At 36.6% G+C, this 16,433-nt stretch overlaps 1 protein-coding gene across 1 annotated transcript; it reads right to left on the reverse strand.

The window, feature by feature from the left end:
• Window positions 1–4,262: 4,262 nt before the first annotated feature.
• On the reverse strand, window positions 4,263–8,882 carry CPH43 (cuticular protein hypothetical 43). Its single transcript, XM_028185478.2, has 3 exons — window positions 8,705–8,882; window positions 4,893–5,117; window positions 4,263–4,377 (listed from the first exon to the last, which is right to left on the reverse strand). Exons 2-3 carry the CDS (start codon window positions 5,111–5,113, stop codon window positions 4,374–4,376), a joined length of 225 nt encoding a protein of 74 aa, XP_028041279.2. The 5' UTR covers window positions 5,114–5,117; window positions 8,705–8,882; the 3' UTR covers window positions 4,263–4,373.
• Between the last annotated feature and the right edge of the window lie 7,551 nt (window positions 8,883–16,433).

The raw sequence follows: 16,433 nt of genomic DNA on the forward strand, positions 1-16,433 counted from the left end.
AATCGATGCCATTTTTGAAAAAGTGGGGCAAGATCGGCATATCAGTAGTTACAACGTAACTGAAGAACTGGGAATTGATCACAAAATAGTTATGGCGCATTTGAAAAAAACTGGGTACACAAAAAAGCTCACTGAAAGAAACCTAATGAACCGTGTACTCATTTGTGATTCTTTATTACGACGTAATGAAACCGAACCATTTTTGAAGAAGCTGATAACTGGTGATGAAAAGTGGATCACGTACGACAAGAACGTACGAGAAAGGTTGTGGTCAAAGGCCGGTCAGGCTTCACAGACTCTGGCGAAACCCGGGTTAACTCGCCACAAGGTGATGCTGTGTGTGTGGTGGGATTGGAAGGGCATTATACATTATGAGCTGTTACCACTAGGTAGAACCATCGATTCTGAACTCTACTGCGAACAACTGATGAGATTAAAGCAAGAAGCTGAGAGAAAGCGGCCGGAATTAATCAACAGAAGGGGTGTAGTTTTTCATCACGATAACGCTAGACCTCACACATCTTTACCCACTCAGCAAAAATTAAGAGAGCTTGGCTGGGAGGTGTTAATGCATCCGCCGTATAGTTCTGACCTTGCACCTTCAGATTTATACCTGTTTCGGTCTCTTCAGAATTCTTTAGGCAGTGTCAGGTTAACATCACGAGAGGACTGCCAAAACCAATTGTCGCGGTATTTTGATCAGAAGCCCCAAAATTTCAATAGCAATGGGATCACCTACAAGATGGCAAAAAGTTATCGAACAAAATGGTACCGACATACTTTAGTTAACTGTGAATAAACTATATTAAAAAATGTTGTGAATTTTCTTAAAAAATGCGAAGAAACTTTTTCCCCAACCTATTATTATATGGAAATAAAATAGTAAACAATGTTTACAATAAGTTAGCTGTTTAGGCTTACTATACTATTATACTATTTGACATTGGACGGTAATGGGTAAATTGTAAAAAATAATAATCTAAGACAAGTTTTTGAACAATAATTATATACGCATTTCCATTTTATATAAAAATTATGATTCTTACATCAGTAATTTCTTATAAAATGCTAGGAAAATGCTTTAAAATGCCCTTATGTTAAAAACAAGAAAGAAAGTAAAGAAAACCTCAATTTGTGTTAGTTTACGTATGTGTAATATTTTAAAACTCTGCATGGTAGTTTTTTTTCTAATGTTTAAAATATTTTCTGGTGCAATGTAATTAAGGTAAAATTGCTCTAATTTTTTAACTATCATCGATCATGTTCCGCAGAAACTTGTTACAACTTGATTGCGTACGGTGTGTGGGCTATCCTACGAAATCTATGTTAATTATTTTAAGTTTTTATAACATCATACCTACAGGGTAGAAATATAAACTAATTATTCGTTATAGTGTAGTAGGTGAGTTTTAATTTTAGTAAAATTTAAAATACTATAAAGTAAATGAAATTACAAATTTTACAGCGCCCCCCTAACCCACATCAACGCCCCCCATTTTTTCCTGGGCCCCTTAACGCCCCCCTCTAGGTTTCAAACGCCCCCCAGGGGGCGTTATCGCCCACTTTGAGAAAGACTGGGTTAAAGGAAAGGATCAGCAGGATAAAAACTATCTCTAATACAAAATTCTACGCTAAGGAAAAAAACAGTAATTAATAAATTAAATATTAATTATATACATAGGTATGTACTTATAATTGTATATTATTTACAGTAAGAAATAAACATAACTTTTTATATAAGTCAACACGGTTATTTGCATAATGGAGAATGGAGATAGGTACATACATACCGTACCTACGAGGGCTGCACTATAAGTATCGGGAATGGAATATTTCCACTGTTCCTGTCATATTAAAATCTTTTTAATTGAAAACTCCTTGGTTTTAAAAATCGAATACCATTTATTTATTTAAAAAAAGATTCTCGGTCTTGTCACGAGGTTTTGTCAAACTTGTTTAGTCGTTGAGAAAATGGAATTGACTCGAGAAAATTCAAGAGCGATGATTTATTATGACTTTCGAAGTGGTTTAACACAAAAACAGTGTGTTGACCGGATGATTTCTGCATTTGGTGATGAAGCCCCATCCAAAACAACAATTTATCGCTGGTTTGCTGAGTTTCAACGTGGATGTGTCAAGCTCAGTGATGATCCCCGTCAAGGTCGTCCAAAAACTGCAGTCACCCAAGAAAACGTTGATGCTGTGCGTAAGCTGATTGAGGAAGATCGACATGTGACATACCGCGAAATTCAGGCAACTTTAGACATTGGCATGAGTCAAATACAAATAATCTTGCATGAACAATTAGGTGTAAAAAAGTTGTTTTCCCGATAGATACCGCATTCGCTCTGTGAAGAGCAAAAAGCGGCTCGCGTTACTTGGTGCGTCAGAACCCTCGAAAGATTGCACGCAGGATCCTCAAATGCTGTATACAACATTGTATCAGGTGACGAATCCTGAATATACGCGTAGGAACCCGAAACAAAAAACCAGTCACGAATTTGGGTGTTCGAAAATGAGTTAAAGCCAACAAAAATTGTTCGTTCACGGAGTGTTGAAAAAAAAATGGTGGCCACGTTTGTCTCCAAAACCGGCCATGTTACGACTATTCCTCTTAAGGGACAAAGAACGGTTAATGTAGAATGGTATGCTAGCATTTGTTTGCCACAGGTCGTTTCTGAACTCCTAAAGAGAACTGCAACCGCCGCATCATCCTCCATCACGACAATGCGAGTTCTCACACCGCGCACAGAACAAAAGAGTTTTTAGAGCAAGAAAACATAGAATTATTAGACCATTCGCCGTACAGCCCCGACCTAAGCCCTAATGATTTCTATACTTTCCCTAAAATAAAGAATAAATTGCGTGGACAGAGATTTTCAGCACCTGAAGAAGCTGTGAACGCCTACGAAATGGCCATTTTGGAGACCCCAACTTCCGAATGGAATGGTTGCTTCAATGATTGGTTCCATCGTACGGAAAAATGTGTCAAATTTCGCGGAGAATACTTCGAAAAGCAATAAATACATTTTTAAATAGTAATGTTGTGTCACTTCGTTAATTCCCGAAATTTTCAGTGCCGCCTAGGTAATATCGGCTCACTGAATTTGACCCCACTTTTTTGTTTTTCGATTTTTTTTATTTTTAATTATTTGTTCGTCGTTTGTTCGTTAATGTTCGAATGTGAAAATTGTTTGTTTCGTCTTTTATTTATTTAATACTAGGGACCCGCCCTCGCTTCGCTTCAGAAAATGTAATTTATTATTGATTTCTCCACAATGGAGATTTCTGGATTCTGGATGTTATTAAAAAAACCGCATCAAAATCCGTTGCGTAGTTTTAAAGATTTGAGCATACATAGGGATAGGCAGATATAGGGACAGAGAAAGCGACTTTGTTTTATACTATGTAGTGATTAATTCAACAAATCACCCTTAAGTTGGCCCTCCTTACTAGATATTTTTATCGCTCAGATTAATTAATTTTGATCAATTATCGTTTGTTCAACGACTATTGGCGATTGTTCGATCATAAAAACAATTAAATTCCCAATGATTATTTATTTATTTATTTTTTTCCTACCTAATCTGATAGCCCTAGCGGCTATGTCAGCGTAACCCTAACTTTAGTAGGTGAGCTCACGGGGCTCAAACCTGACGATGTTGCTAACACGAACCCTAGCAAGAGCCGTGCTTCGCAGAATCTACCACTGGATCGGAAACGCGACCCACTGAGAAGATCCGGCGAGAAACTCAGTGGGCTGTGTCTGAGAGTTAATTTACTCGTCGAGCCCTTCGTCGCAAGCGACGGGTTCGACGAGAACGGTGACCGGTGCTTGAAGTACCTAAAAGCACCGTTAGTGGATCAGGAGGATCCGAGATGACGTGTTTTGGGCGACGTCGACTGCTTTCCATTCTGTCCGCAGGATCGGGAATGTAGTTACCGGCGGCCACGATGAGAGGGTTCTCGTGTCGTGCCGCTTTATCGAAGTGGTTTTATTAAGCAAACTATTACCTCACACCACCTTTTTTTAGGGGGGCCAAATTCAATCTATGTTATCTCCATAGAAAACGTAGTATAATATAAGAAGTGCTACTCGAGGGCTGTACTGTATACACATAAACTAGATTACCTACTAGAATACAATAATGTGATATTAATACCATGGTACTGGGTCTAGACTTTACTATTTAGTTTACCAACCATTTTTTAGAATAGGGGATGCTTTATCACACCTTTAGGACAAAATAAAGTACTCTTACTACATCGCATCGACAAATTTATTAAAAATTTAAATGCATTTTAATTACAAATAAAACAGAAAAGGTCCGATCCTGGAGCGATGTCGAGAACGGGTGATGTTTAGCATCACCTCATCTGGAAGAAGTAAACATGAAATGTGAGACATAGCTAATACACATAATATTTAAGCTGTGTGTTACGATGTGAGCTGTCTCTTACTTTCGTTTAAGTCGAAGCATAAAATAGAAAAATAAAAACATTTTAAGGATCTTTACCCTATTTGTATTCAGCTTATTGGAAATTGTTTTCTATATTATTAGGTACGCGTGCTTCGATCGAATCGAATATAGGTAGTGATTTTGTGGGAAGTACGCAATACGCGTCTTTATATTTTTAAAATAATAAAATCAAGCCCCCCTCCCCTCACGGACTGATAGCACACAAAATAGTCGTCCTAACATTCTGGCGTGAAAATAATGCATTATTAGATAGACATTGACATTAAAGACCAGAATCAGACATACCTACGTTTTAACCACAAGATCTACATGGTAAGCGCGCAATGACTTTCTACACGCTCCCCGTTTTATTGCCAAACGGGAAGCGAGAATGGTGTAATTTTTTTTAATTAAGTAAAAAGATTATCTTACGGCGTGGGGGCTACCATGGCAGCAGCAGTCAACTGTGACACAATACTGCCGGCCACTAAATTTCCGTAGTATGCTTGTGCAGCAGCGGCTGTGGTTCCTGCCGCTATTCCCGCTGAGCCGAAACCCAGCACGGGAGCCACTAATGGAGTCAAGAGACCCCCAGTGCCATATATTACAGCACCGCCGACCGCGTTTACCACTAATGCAGCTAAAAGCCCCATGTTCCTATGGAGACAAAAAAATATATACGTATGATATAAATTAGAACGAAATTGACCTGGCACATATAAATTTGCATAATATTGGTGAATTATTGTGTCACAAGTAAAAACGAGATATTAACCTTAAAATATTTGGAATTCAGAAATAATGTTGTAAGATCCGCGAAATAACACATGTAACATATTATCACAATTTGATGTTTCTAAATCCACGAAAAGAAAACAAGAAGAGCAACAAATTAAAATATACTTAATAGTTTTTTTCTATCTATGATAGTAACCATAATAAAAATATTGTTCGCTGATCTACTAAATCTACTCTATAATTACAGTAACAATTACTTTGTATAAAAAACACACTGAAGTATGAAACCTAAAACAGGACAAGGAGGAAAAAAAACTAACAGCGACTGCTTGAACATGTACATGGTTGTTGTAGAGATCTAATAGTAGGTCGTTGAAGGCAGAAACTTTACTGTCGATGTCACTGCAGTTGTAAACAGACGACCAGTCCACATTACCAGCATCAATCCTCAAACGCTCGAGAGAAATATCTTTGAAACTGCGGAGAAAGAGAAATTTAGATTTGCATCGAGGACAACGAATTTTGTAAGAAAGGTAAATAAGGTCGTGATAAGAGAACGAAGCTGATAGCTGTCCATGCCTTGAAACTTTGGAAGGGTCAGAGACAATAATAAGATCTAAGAGAGAAAGAGTAGAGTTAGGAGCGCGATGAGTCGTTCCCAAGGGAAGAAGGTGCATGTTTACAGAAGAGACTAGAGAGAGGAATCGCTGAGACCGTGCGTCATCCCTGATTACGCAAGTGTTGAAGTCTCCAAGGATCAAGACATGGTCATATATAGAACATACATTTTCTAACATACTATCAAAAGATGAGAAATAATCAATGTGACTTGAAGGACTACAAAAAACACCAAGAAGTATCTTGGTGTGCTGGATAGCTACCTCTATAAAGAGGTGCTCAGCAGATTGAGTATATTCGCTTGGTGACTGATCAACGACTGTATGCTTCAGATCAGCACGGAGGTAGATTGCAACACCACCATATCTGTGACCCGTCCTATCATTTCGCAAAAGTTTGTACCCAGGGAGTGCATATTGCGAGGATGGGAGTGAAGGCTTAAGAAAAGTCTCAGAGATAAGCACAACGTGAACATGGTCTGAGTCAAAGGAAGATAACAGATCAGGAAAATGTGCGTGAACACTTTGAGCATTGATATGAACGACGTTGAAACATTTAGAAGAAGACGAAAGGGAATAAACAAGTTGATCGCGTAGATGAGTGGAATCGTCATTATCAAACGCACTAGCAAAGCTTCTATCAGAAGAAACAGAAGAAGAACATGACAAAAAATTATCATCAGTGTCACTGTACATTAAATGCCTTAAATAAGTAATAAAAATCAATAACACCAATAAAATAATAAACAAAGACTAAAGAAAACAAAAAAATAAAATAAAAATTACCCTAAAATCCGTAATAAATTCTAAGAATACAAAATATATTATTTTGACACTAACCTCATAGGACAACAAATTAAAAACAATTATTTTAAATCATAATGATTTGGTATACCTACAACTAAAATTGATGGCCAAAAGCCAGAGCCAAAGTTCTATTGTGAAAGGAGATAACATACCAAAACATGTAATTGTGTCAAACTTGTCAAAGTCATAACTAAGTTTATCCAACAAACATTAACAAACTATATTAATTTATGTATCAAAATTATCAGACGCCAAACAAAGAAATAAAGTAAAACAGAAAGATAGACATAAAAATTAGTATGGAATACATCAAAGAATTTTAACGAAGTAAAATAATAAAAAATAAATATTATTTAATATTAAACTTTCCATAAAATAAATAAAGTGAAACATTATTAGGTATATAGGCGGTTTACGGATCCTCTTGTCCGACGTATTCTTGACCTGCTATTTTGATGTTTTTACGGCTTCAGCAGACTCATCACTAGGCGCTGGTGCCACAGGGTACTGATTTATCAACAGACGGAGCTCAGCGACAGTCTCTATCTTCCGACGTGCTTTATCAGACAGCTGGATTACTACTATCTTGCCTTCTGATGTCCAGCACTGCTTAAGGCCAGTGTTTGTGAGCACCCAGAAACCGCGTCATGGCGGGACTTCGTCAAGAATTCAGACACTGTCAAACCAGAACCCTTCAGCAAAACTTTATTCTTCCAAACTTCTCGATGGCTATGGCATTTAAACCTTATTAAAACTGTACGAGGCTTGCTTTTATTAGCTCCAAGATGATAAGTTACTATATCAGTTGAAATAATATGACTCAATTTCGTGGGACCTTTTAAAATATCCAAAACAGTAGCTGAAGGGTCTTAATTATTGTTGAACCCATGAAGCAACAGTACTTTCCGACGAGACATCATTTCGTGTCTGTCCAGGCCCAAAGTAAGCAACTCGATTTGAGTTTTCAAAGCAGTTAGTGCATTACACACAAATGATTTAAATTCAGCAAACTCACGGGATAAACTCGCTATGGTTTTATGTGGGAGATCTGTGATAGCTGCATTCTTCAAATCTTCATGTTGTACAATTCTTAAGTTCATTGTTGCAGATAAGTCTTCCAGTTTGCAAATAGTTTGGAATAAATATCCATGGTGATGATAATTAAGTTTTTAGTTTGACTGAGTTCAGAGGAGAAATAATTGTTAAAATGAGAGTATTAGAGGCCGGTGATCAACCTGGTATCAATAAATCATAACAAAATAAGCTGTATTATATTTAAATTAAAACAAATCTTAGAAGACAAATTTTTAGTATTGACACTTAGATTACCCTCACTAAAAATTATTTTTATAAACTTCTTATCTTTTAATTGTATTTTATTTATAACACCTAAAACACTTTACGAATTCCTCTCTTTTCTTTAACTTTCTTCTAAGCACACAGGCTTAAAATAAATTATAGCAAATAAAAAATTCAAAAAATTAAATTATACGTGGGTCCATTTTTTATTGCAATGTGCACTATGCGCAACATTACCCTCACTACGCCAAAACCTTGCCAACTTACGTGCCGCTTACTATACCACCACCCCGCCTATTTCTGCCGTGAAGCAGTAATGCGTTTCGGTTTGAAGGGTGGGGCAGCCGTTGTAACTATGCTTGAGACCTTAGAACTTATATCTCAAGGTGGGTGATGCTGTAGATGTCTATGGGCTCTAGTAACCACTTAACACCAGGTGCGCTGTGAGCTCGTCCACCCATCTAAGCAATAAATAAAAAAAACAGTTTATTTATAAACAACGGGACATTTATGTTTCTCAAAAAAAAGTCTTTAAAACAGTATACTGTCCTGCCAATAAATTTACGAATTGTCACCATATCTGTAATATGATTCCAGTAGACTAAGTATGTGGTCATTAAACGGTTCCAATGTTGAGAAAATTAGCAGTTTCATAGTCTGTGAAGTTACGGCGATTTTTCATATGAAAATGTTCCAAGCTTAATTAAATACACACCTGTTGTAAACCATTCTTAATTATTCCACGATCAATAACTTATATTTGTAAATTAAAAATAGACTTACCTATAAATTTTGTTCTCTTCGAGCGATACGCAGGTATAAAAGCTACTATGTTAATTAAGGAAGCTTAGAGTACGACTCTTCAACACAAGAATCCGTTTTAGAATGAAATTGAGGTATTTGAGGTATTACGCTTACTCGGTTTCAGTTCTTCCAGAGCTTTCGGTTCTTTTTCGGTCAACTATCGGATAAATGTTGCCAGAAAATTAATGTAAAAATGATACATATGATCGGATTTCGTCTTTTAAACCTAAGCTTCTTGGTTTGAAATCACCGTTTTATAGCTTTCTTTTCACAAATATCTACTGAGGGGTCAATAATTAAATCACTTTTTTTATTGTTCTAAGAATGCATAATGGTTGAATCAAATAAGTAGAAATTTTTGTTTTCTGTCAACACTTTTGTATGACATGACTCGACTAAAATTTAGGGTTCGCTGAAAAGAAAGTTTTCCGAAAAGGGAAAAAAATTAGGAAAAATTAAATACAATTAATACATTTTCTCAGAAAAAAAAAATGTTAGAAATTTTTTGTCCGATAAAATTCCAAGTAAAACAGAGTTAACCGTAATTTTGTCTGCCTTTACTTAAAATTACCTTTACTTAACTTAACTTAACTAGCCTTTACATAACTTTAAATTATTTAAAATTTACCACTATAACTAATCATCAGTGAATCATTAGCGTCGATTATAAAAAATATCTAAATATATCTTGTATCTAACGTTAAAAAGTTTAATATATTTAGTGTGAAATTAGCTGATTTAGACTATGAATGAATTAATCTGAAAATTACCTTCAAAATGATAAAAATAGGTAAATTAACAGTGCGTTTCCAGAGGTCTTTTTTTGCCACGTACCATCCGGCTATGGAATGAGCTCCCCTTCACGGCGTTTCCCGAGCGCTATGACATGTCCTTCTTCAAACGAGGCTTGTGGAGAGTATTAAGCGGTAGGCAGCGGCTTGGCTCTGCCCCTAGCATTGCTGAAGTCAATGGGCGACGGTAACCACTCACCATCAGGTGGGCCGTATGCTCGTCTGCCTACAAGGGCAATAAAAAAAAATGTGTGACGCGCCCTAATATTATAAATGTAATTCATAAAGATAATTGAATAATATTCTGTGATTTTTCTTTGATGTAATCTCGTCCTAAAATAAAAATCTACGGAACCTTATATGTTTTAATGCATAATAAATAATAACCTTTGAAGTGCTATGTTGAAAGGAATACCCTATCATAGACAATGTACAATAGATAATAGCGATCATCGTCGTTTTATTTTGCGTTAAGCATTGTGTTATTATTTTGATTGTGGGGTTTAAATTATTATTTGTTAATAACAAATATAAAACTATAGATTACTACTCATTTCAAACATAAAAAAAACACATTCAATTTAATAATGAAATACGACGTAAAGAGAAACTAATTCTTAGTATTATTAATTTTATTTGCAATTATGCTCACGTATAGTCTACAAATAAATAATAAAATTGTAATGGAAATATTGTGCTTATTTTAAATTGTACATATAGTGACATCTAGTATAATACTTTAAAACTAATTGTAATCCGACGATTCCTGAAATAGACTATGCACCAAATTTAGAACTTCATCGTATGCAAGTCTGTTAGTATTAATTTAAGGTAAACAAATTTGAAAATTTGAAAATGTGAAATTCCCTTTTTTAAAAATCCTGAACTATTAATTACAAATGTCAGAGTATGAATTAAAATTTTATTATAAATTTTAGTCATGTAGATGGCGCTTAATTAATTTTCTATCTAGTTCTATCAAAAACCAAGTAAAGTGAAATGTGGAAAATATCAGGGAAACGGTTACCGAATCCAAATTACAACATTGTCGGTTGCCTAGCTAGCGAAGCTAATTTTAACTTGATCCGAGTTAAGTTACGGCGAACGAGATAATTATAAAAAAAAGAATTTATTTAATTAAAACGATGTTTATTCGTTTGAATGTACTACAAGACTAATTTATAATTACAATATATTTATTAAAGTAAACTTATTGCTAAATCTGCAATGGTGCAGTTTCTGTTATGACGCACGGGGTCATCCGATGTGGATTCAGCAAATACGGGCATCGGGCGATTGCCTAACTCCTCCCTCCTTAAGATAGAAGCGCGTCCCGCAGCTTCCAGCAGCGTCCTCGGTGCTAGTGTTCTCGGGGCTCTCGTTCTTTGATTGTAGTCGTCGCTGTCTCCACTGCCACAGCTTCCAGATGATTATTGCTATCAGAATGAGGTAGAGTCCCAGTGTTGACCAACTTGGGGTAGTCATCATAGTCTGCCAGTCGATGATAGGTTGTTGAATGTTTTCGACCCGGTCCATCAGTTCGTGGATGCTATCCAGTGATATATCTTTCAGTTGTAGGTTATAGCGAATATTCCCTTCTAGAATAGTGGTTTCGCTGGGAATGGGTACGACTTCATCAGCTGTAATAGTATCCGTGTTTGTCTTCAGTGTTCGGTTGAATATTTCCACTTGGCAATCGCTTGTAATGCTGGCGATGTATATTCCTGACATCTTTTTATAGTCAGATTTCCTTCCGCAGCGAGATTTCAGGATTTGTTCGTCTTTCAAGATGATAAGCCATTTGTTGTCTTCTAGTCTCTGGACCTTGCCTTGTTTCAGATTCATCCTGGCACGGGTGCAGTTTGTGCTCTCGTGTTTTATAAGAGTTACTATGCAGTCTTCAGAGTTCTCCACAGGTTGGGTGTTCAGCGATGTGCAAAGTTGGACGTCTTGTGTGATCTTCTTGCAATCTTCCTCCAGGTATGAGTACTCGTTGGTTCCCAGTGCTATGTATTTGGATTTAGGAATAATGGTGAGGTTTTGTTTATCTGGTATGGAGTATAGATGGATAAGGTCATAAAGGTTTTCATCTATGGAAGGGATATCTAGTATGAATGTTAGTGCGTCGTTTGTGCTATACGCTTTTACGCTAATAGAGCTCTCTATACTATGAATATTTTTAATACTTATTCTATCAACGGGTCTAAATTGGTAAAGTTTTTGAATAGCTGTTATTTCACTTATAAGACTGTGTGGAGCTATAATGCTAGGATGCATTACTTCTAGTTGTGCAAAGGTCATGGCGTCTTCTAATATAACTAATTTATCTAAGAGTAATTGCAAACTAAAATATATTTGGATATATAAATCTAAAAAGTGCAATCTGCTTATTACTACGTTATTACTTAAAGTGGCGTTTTTTAACATTGAACCTATCTTTTTCTGATTTTCGTCTAATAACTTGATCTGTTTACTAAATTCTTCAACTGCGTGCTTTGCTATGAATAAAGTTTGTTTTTGAGATATGTTAATATTATGGACTGAATTACGTAGATTAGATAATTCATTTTCAAACTTAATAGCGTCTTCATAATCCAGATTACCTGTAATAGTTTTAACTACTGAACCTAAACCGTTAATTAAGCCACGTCTAAATCTATGGTGCGGTGCAATAAATGCTAACTTCTTCCCTATTAAATGTAAACTATTTTCTATTTGATCCTTATATGCTCTATGCAACTCTTCGTTACCTTCAGCAGCTTTAGTACTGGCATATAAAGACATAAGCTTTAAGGTTGTTTCATGTAAATACGATACGTTATATACGCAGGCCAGACTAAAAGTGTCTATCTGCTTCAAAATTTGTCCTTGTTTTAACAAAAGGATGCCATTAGTATTGTCTATAGGATTAAGGGTCAAGTCGGCGGCTGTGTAGAGCACGAAGGCTCCTGCGATGAGGGTCCTGGAACAAGATGTGGTCTATGTAAGAGTTTGAAATGAACTCGAATCGATTTAGAATTTGGGTGGTGCCCTATAATTTCTGCGACATTATTAGGGTGTAAATGAATGATTTTATACGGACCTTTAAATACTGGTTTTGTCTTGTCGCTCCTGGTGGTTTTGGCGACCTGTTTGTAAACGGTTTCACCTACCTTAAACGTGATTGTTTCCGCTGCCTGGTTTCTCTTTTCTATTACCTGCTCTTTGTTCTTAGACACGTGGGCTGCTATACATTCCTGTACTGCTTCTGCATTCTTGCGGTGATTGAGGACATAATCTTGATAAAATTCTTTAGGATAATATAGCTCTAATGGATTTCGGGATGCCGTATGACCGAATAAAAGCTCACGTGGTGTATAGCCTGTTGTAGAATGAATAGCGTTGTTATAGGCGATTATAGCGTATTTCATGATCAATTGTATGGGGTCGTCTTTATTTGTCATTCTCTGAATTCTTATTATTTCTGCGATGGTTGAATGAAATCGTTCAATGGGTGAGTTAGAGTTTGGGTTGTAAGGCGTCGTGAAGTGAATGTGGATATCATGCGAAGCACATATCTCTTTTATGACGTCATTATCGAACTTTGTATCTGAGTCTGTGGTGATTCTAAGAGGTAGTCCTAGTACAGAAAATACTTGTAATAGAGCTTCTGCGATGTGAACACTACTAGAAGCATTCAGAGGTACCGCCTGGGCAAATTTAGAGAAATTGTCGATAATTGTTAAAAACGTTGCACCTCCAGTACTATAGAGATCCATGAACAAGTGTTGAAATGGCTTCGTAGGTGTCTCTGTTATAATCAATGGAGGTTTTAAGGGATTTCTTTCATATTTGGCCTTTAGGCAAAGGTCGCATTGATTAATGAACCTTTGAACTGTCAATAACATATTAGGCCAGTGATAATTCCTATGCAGATGCTTAAAGGTCTCTTGGATACCGCGATGCGATGATTTACCTTCGTGATATCGCTTAATGAGTTCTTGTTGTTCAGTTTTATTTTCAACAAGTGTGACCCGCGAAGTACATCTTATTAATTTAGGTCCTCTGTCATTAAATATCGTAGTATACACTCTTGAAAAGGCTAAGTATAGATTTTCGTCGTAAAAATAACAATGAAAAATACGGTCAGCTATTGTGTGTTCCTTTAAAAATTTGATAATTTCTGATTCAGTGTTATTTACTGGGATGAAAACATCCTTAATAACTGTCCTAGAGTTTGTTGATCTATCCTCTACTCTGTATGTAGAACCTGGTGTGGACCTAACGTAAAATTGTTTCAACTGTCTATCAATAGCGTCGGATATTATAAGGATACCGTTATTTTCATTATCAGGTTGGGTATGATTTGTAGAAACTAATTGATCGGGGTCGACTGTTGTTGCACTTCTTGTGTCTGTCTCTTCGTCAATTTGAGAGGGATAGATACTGGTCATTTCTACGTCATTGTTGTTATAAGGTTGGTCGTTATTGTCAGTATTGTTACGTTCATTGTCTTGGTTATTCGGGTCATTAGTTTCTATCTCTGCCTGTCTACGGGCGTTTTCGAATATTCTATTTATTATGTTGTCGTCACTATTGTCATCAACATTAACAGCTAGAGAATCTATACTATTATGAAAAATTTTTTCTCGGGATAGTGCATCTGCGTTAGTGTTTTGTTTGCCCTTTTTATAAACAACTTTGTAATCATACTCTGCTAACTTTAGTTTCCATCGTGTTAATTTAGAGTTAGGGTCCTTTAGACTCATTAACCATGTAAGGGGTCTATGGTCCGTATAAATTGTAAATTTACGGCCATATAAGTAAGGTCTAAAATACTTAATTGCCCATACTATCCCTAACAGTTCTTTCTCTATGGTAGAGTAACGGATCTCAGTATCTGATAATGTCCTTGAGGCATAGGCTACTGGTTTATCTGAGCCCACATTGCCTTGGGAAAGTACTGCTCCTAAAGCAAAGTCAGATGCGTCTGTCGTTAAAATAAACGGTTCGTCGAAGTCAGGGTATTGCAGGATTGGGGCGTTTGTTAGGATTTGTTTGCATTTATCAACTGCGTCTAAAAATTCGTTTGTATGTTCAACCTTTGCGTTCTTTTTTAGACATGCTGTTAAAGGTTTCGTCAACTTCGCAAAGTCCTTAATAAACTTCCTATAGTACCCGACTAGTCCTAAGAAAGCTTTTATGTCTTTTTGCGTTTGTGGTATAGGGAAATTTAATACTGCTTTAATTTTGTCCTTGTTAGGATTTAGTCCTTGGTCAGTCAATTCATGTCCTAGAAAGTTAACGTGCTTCTGTAGAAATTCTGATTTGTCTAACTGAACTTTCAGATTATGCATTTTGAATCGCTGAAATACTAATTTCAGTTTTTCATTGTGGTTTTGTAGGGACGTCGCGGCTATTATGACGTCATCTAAGTACGTAAATACGTTGTCTATACCTCGGAGTATATGGTCCATAAGACGCTGGAAAGTGCTCGGGGCATTTTTTAGTCCGAAAGGCATTCTTAAGAACTCATAGTGGCCTCTTTCGGTAGTAAACGCTGTTTTCTCTACGTCTTTAGGGTGCATTTCTAATTGATGGTAGCCGCTTGCTAAATCTATGGTCGTGAAATATTGTGCGCGCCCTAATCTGTCAAGGATGTCGTTAATGTTTGGTAAGGGGTACTTGTCTTCTATAATTCTGTCATTAAGTCTTCTATAGTCAATAACAAGTCTCCATTTAACTTTTCCTGATGCATCCGGTTTTTTTGGAACAATGTGTACCGGGCACGACCAAGGGGAGATACTTTCCCTGATGATTCCTTGTTTTAATAGACTATCTACCTGTTTTTGTATCTCTGTTCGTTGTTGGGGAGCCTGTCTATAACTTCGTACAAAGATGGGGGTCTCGTCGGTTAGTCTTAATTCGTGTTTTACTGTATGGGTAAACGATAAAGGAATGTTTTCCGAGTAGAATATGTCACGGTACTGATAGCAGATTTTAGTAATTTCCCGTTTTTCTTCTTCGTTCATGTGGCTGGTACGAATTTTCTTTAAATTTTCACAAAGTTCTTTATCTATGTCAGTTTCCGTCTCAATTTTGTTAATTTCGTACTTCTGACTGTTTTCTATCAAATGTGACGGTAGTGGGCTTAGGGCTAGCATACGATTGTTACTCACTATTTGCTGTGTATCATTATAATTGATTATAGATGTCCTGAAAGTCCCGTTTTTTACTGTCACTATCGCGGCTGGTGACTTTAATCCTTTAGACCAAGTGAAATCGTCACAAATATAATAACCGTCGGTGTAATTTGTTTTAACCGTTATAAACCTCTCGCAGTTCGGTTCTATCTTAACTTGCTTTACCGGATAGTCGAAATAGATTGGTATTTCAGTATTAAATGTTCGCAACACTTTGTTTTTGAAATCTATATTACAGCCTAATTTTTTAAACAAGTCCATCCCAATAAGGCCCTTATATTTTGGGTCAAAATCGAACAATAAAAATTTGTGGTGTATATCGGTGTTGAACAGGTAAGGTAAAGGTAAAATTGCAACGTGCTCGTGACGAGTAGTAGCATGCGCGGTTTTTACTGTAAATGGCTCACGTTCGATGCAGTGTTCGAGGCTAGTACCGGCTATTACATCCGGTGATATCATACAACGTGAGGCACCAGTATCTAATAGAAATTTACCTTGAAACTCCGGTAATTCGATGTAAGGGAGGTGGTCTTTGCCGTGGTGGTTGAGGTTAACAGTCTTTATCAGCTGAGGTTCGATTGGTCCTCGTCCTGAAGAAAATCCTGTTGATTTGATTCTTCTCCCGACATATCTGGCGTATACTCGTAGTTTTGGTCGCTGTATTGCATGTTATGGTTATAGTACTCACCACTGTAATATGGGTCGTAATTGTCAGGGTAATACTGCTCCTGGCTA

The sequence above is a fragment of the Bombyx mandarina genome, chromosome 08, assembly GCF_030267445.1.
Source record: "Bombyx mandarina strain Sakado chromosome 08, ASM3026744v2".
In the NCBI taxonomy this organism is placed as follows: domain Eukaryota; kingdom Metazoa; phylum Arthropoda; class Insecta; order Lepidoptera; family Bombycidae; genus Bombyx; species Bombyx mandarina.

Excerpts from the sequence above, each read along its gene's own strand:
- CPH43 (XM_028185478.2), bottom strand. The coding sequence starts at position 5,113 with ATGGGGCTTTTAGCTGCATTAGTGGTAAACGCGGTCGGCGGTGCTGTA.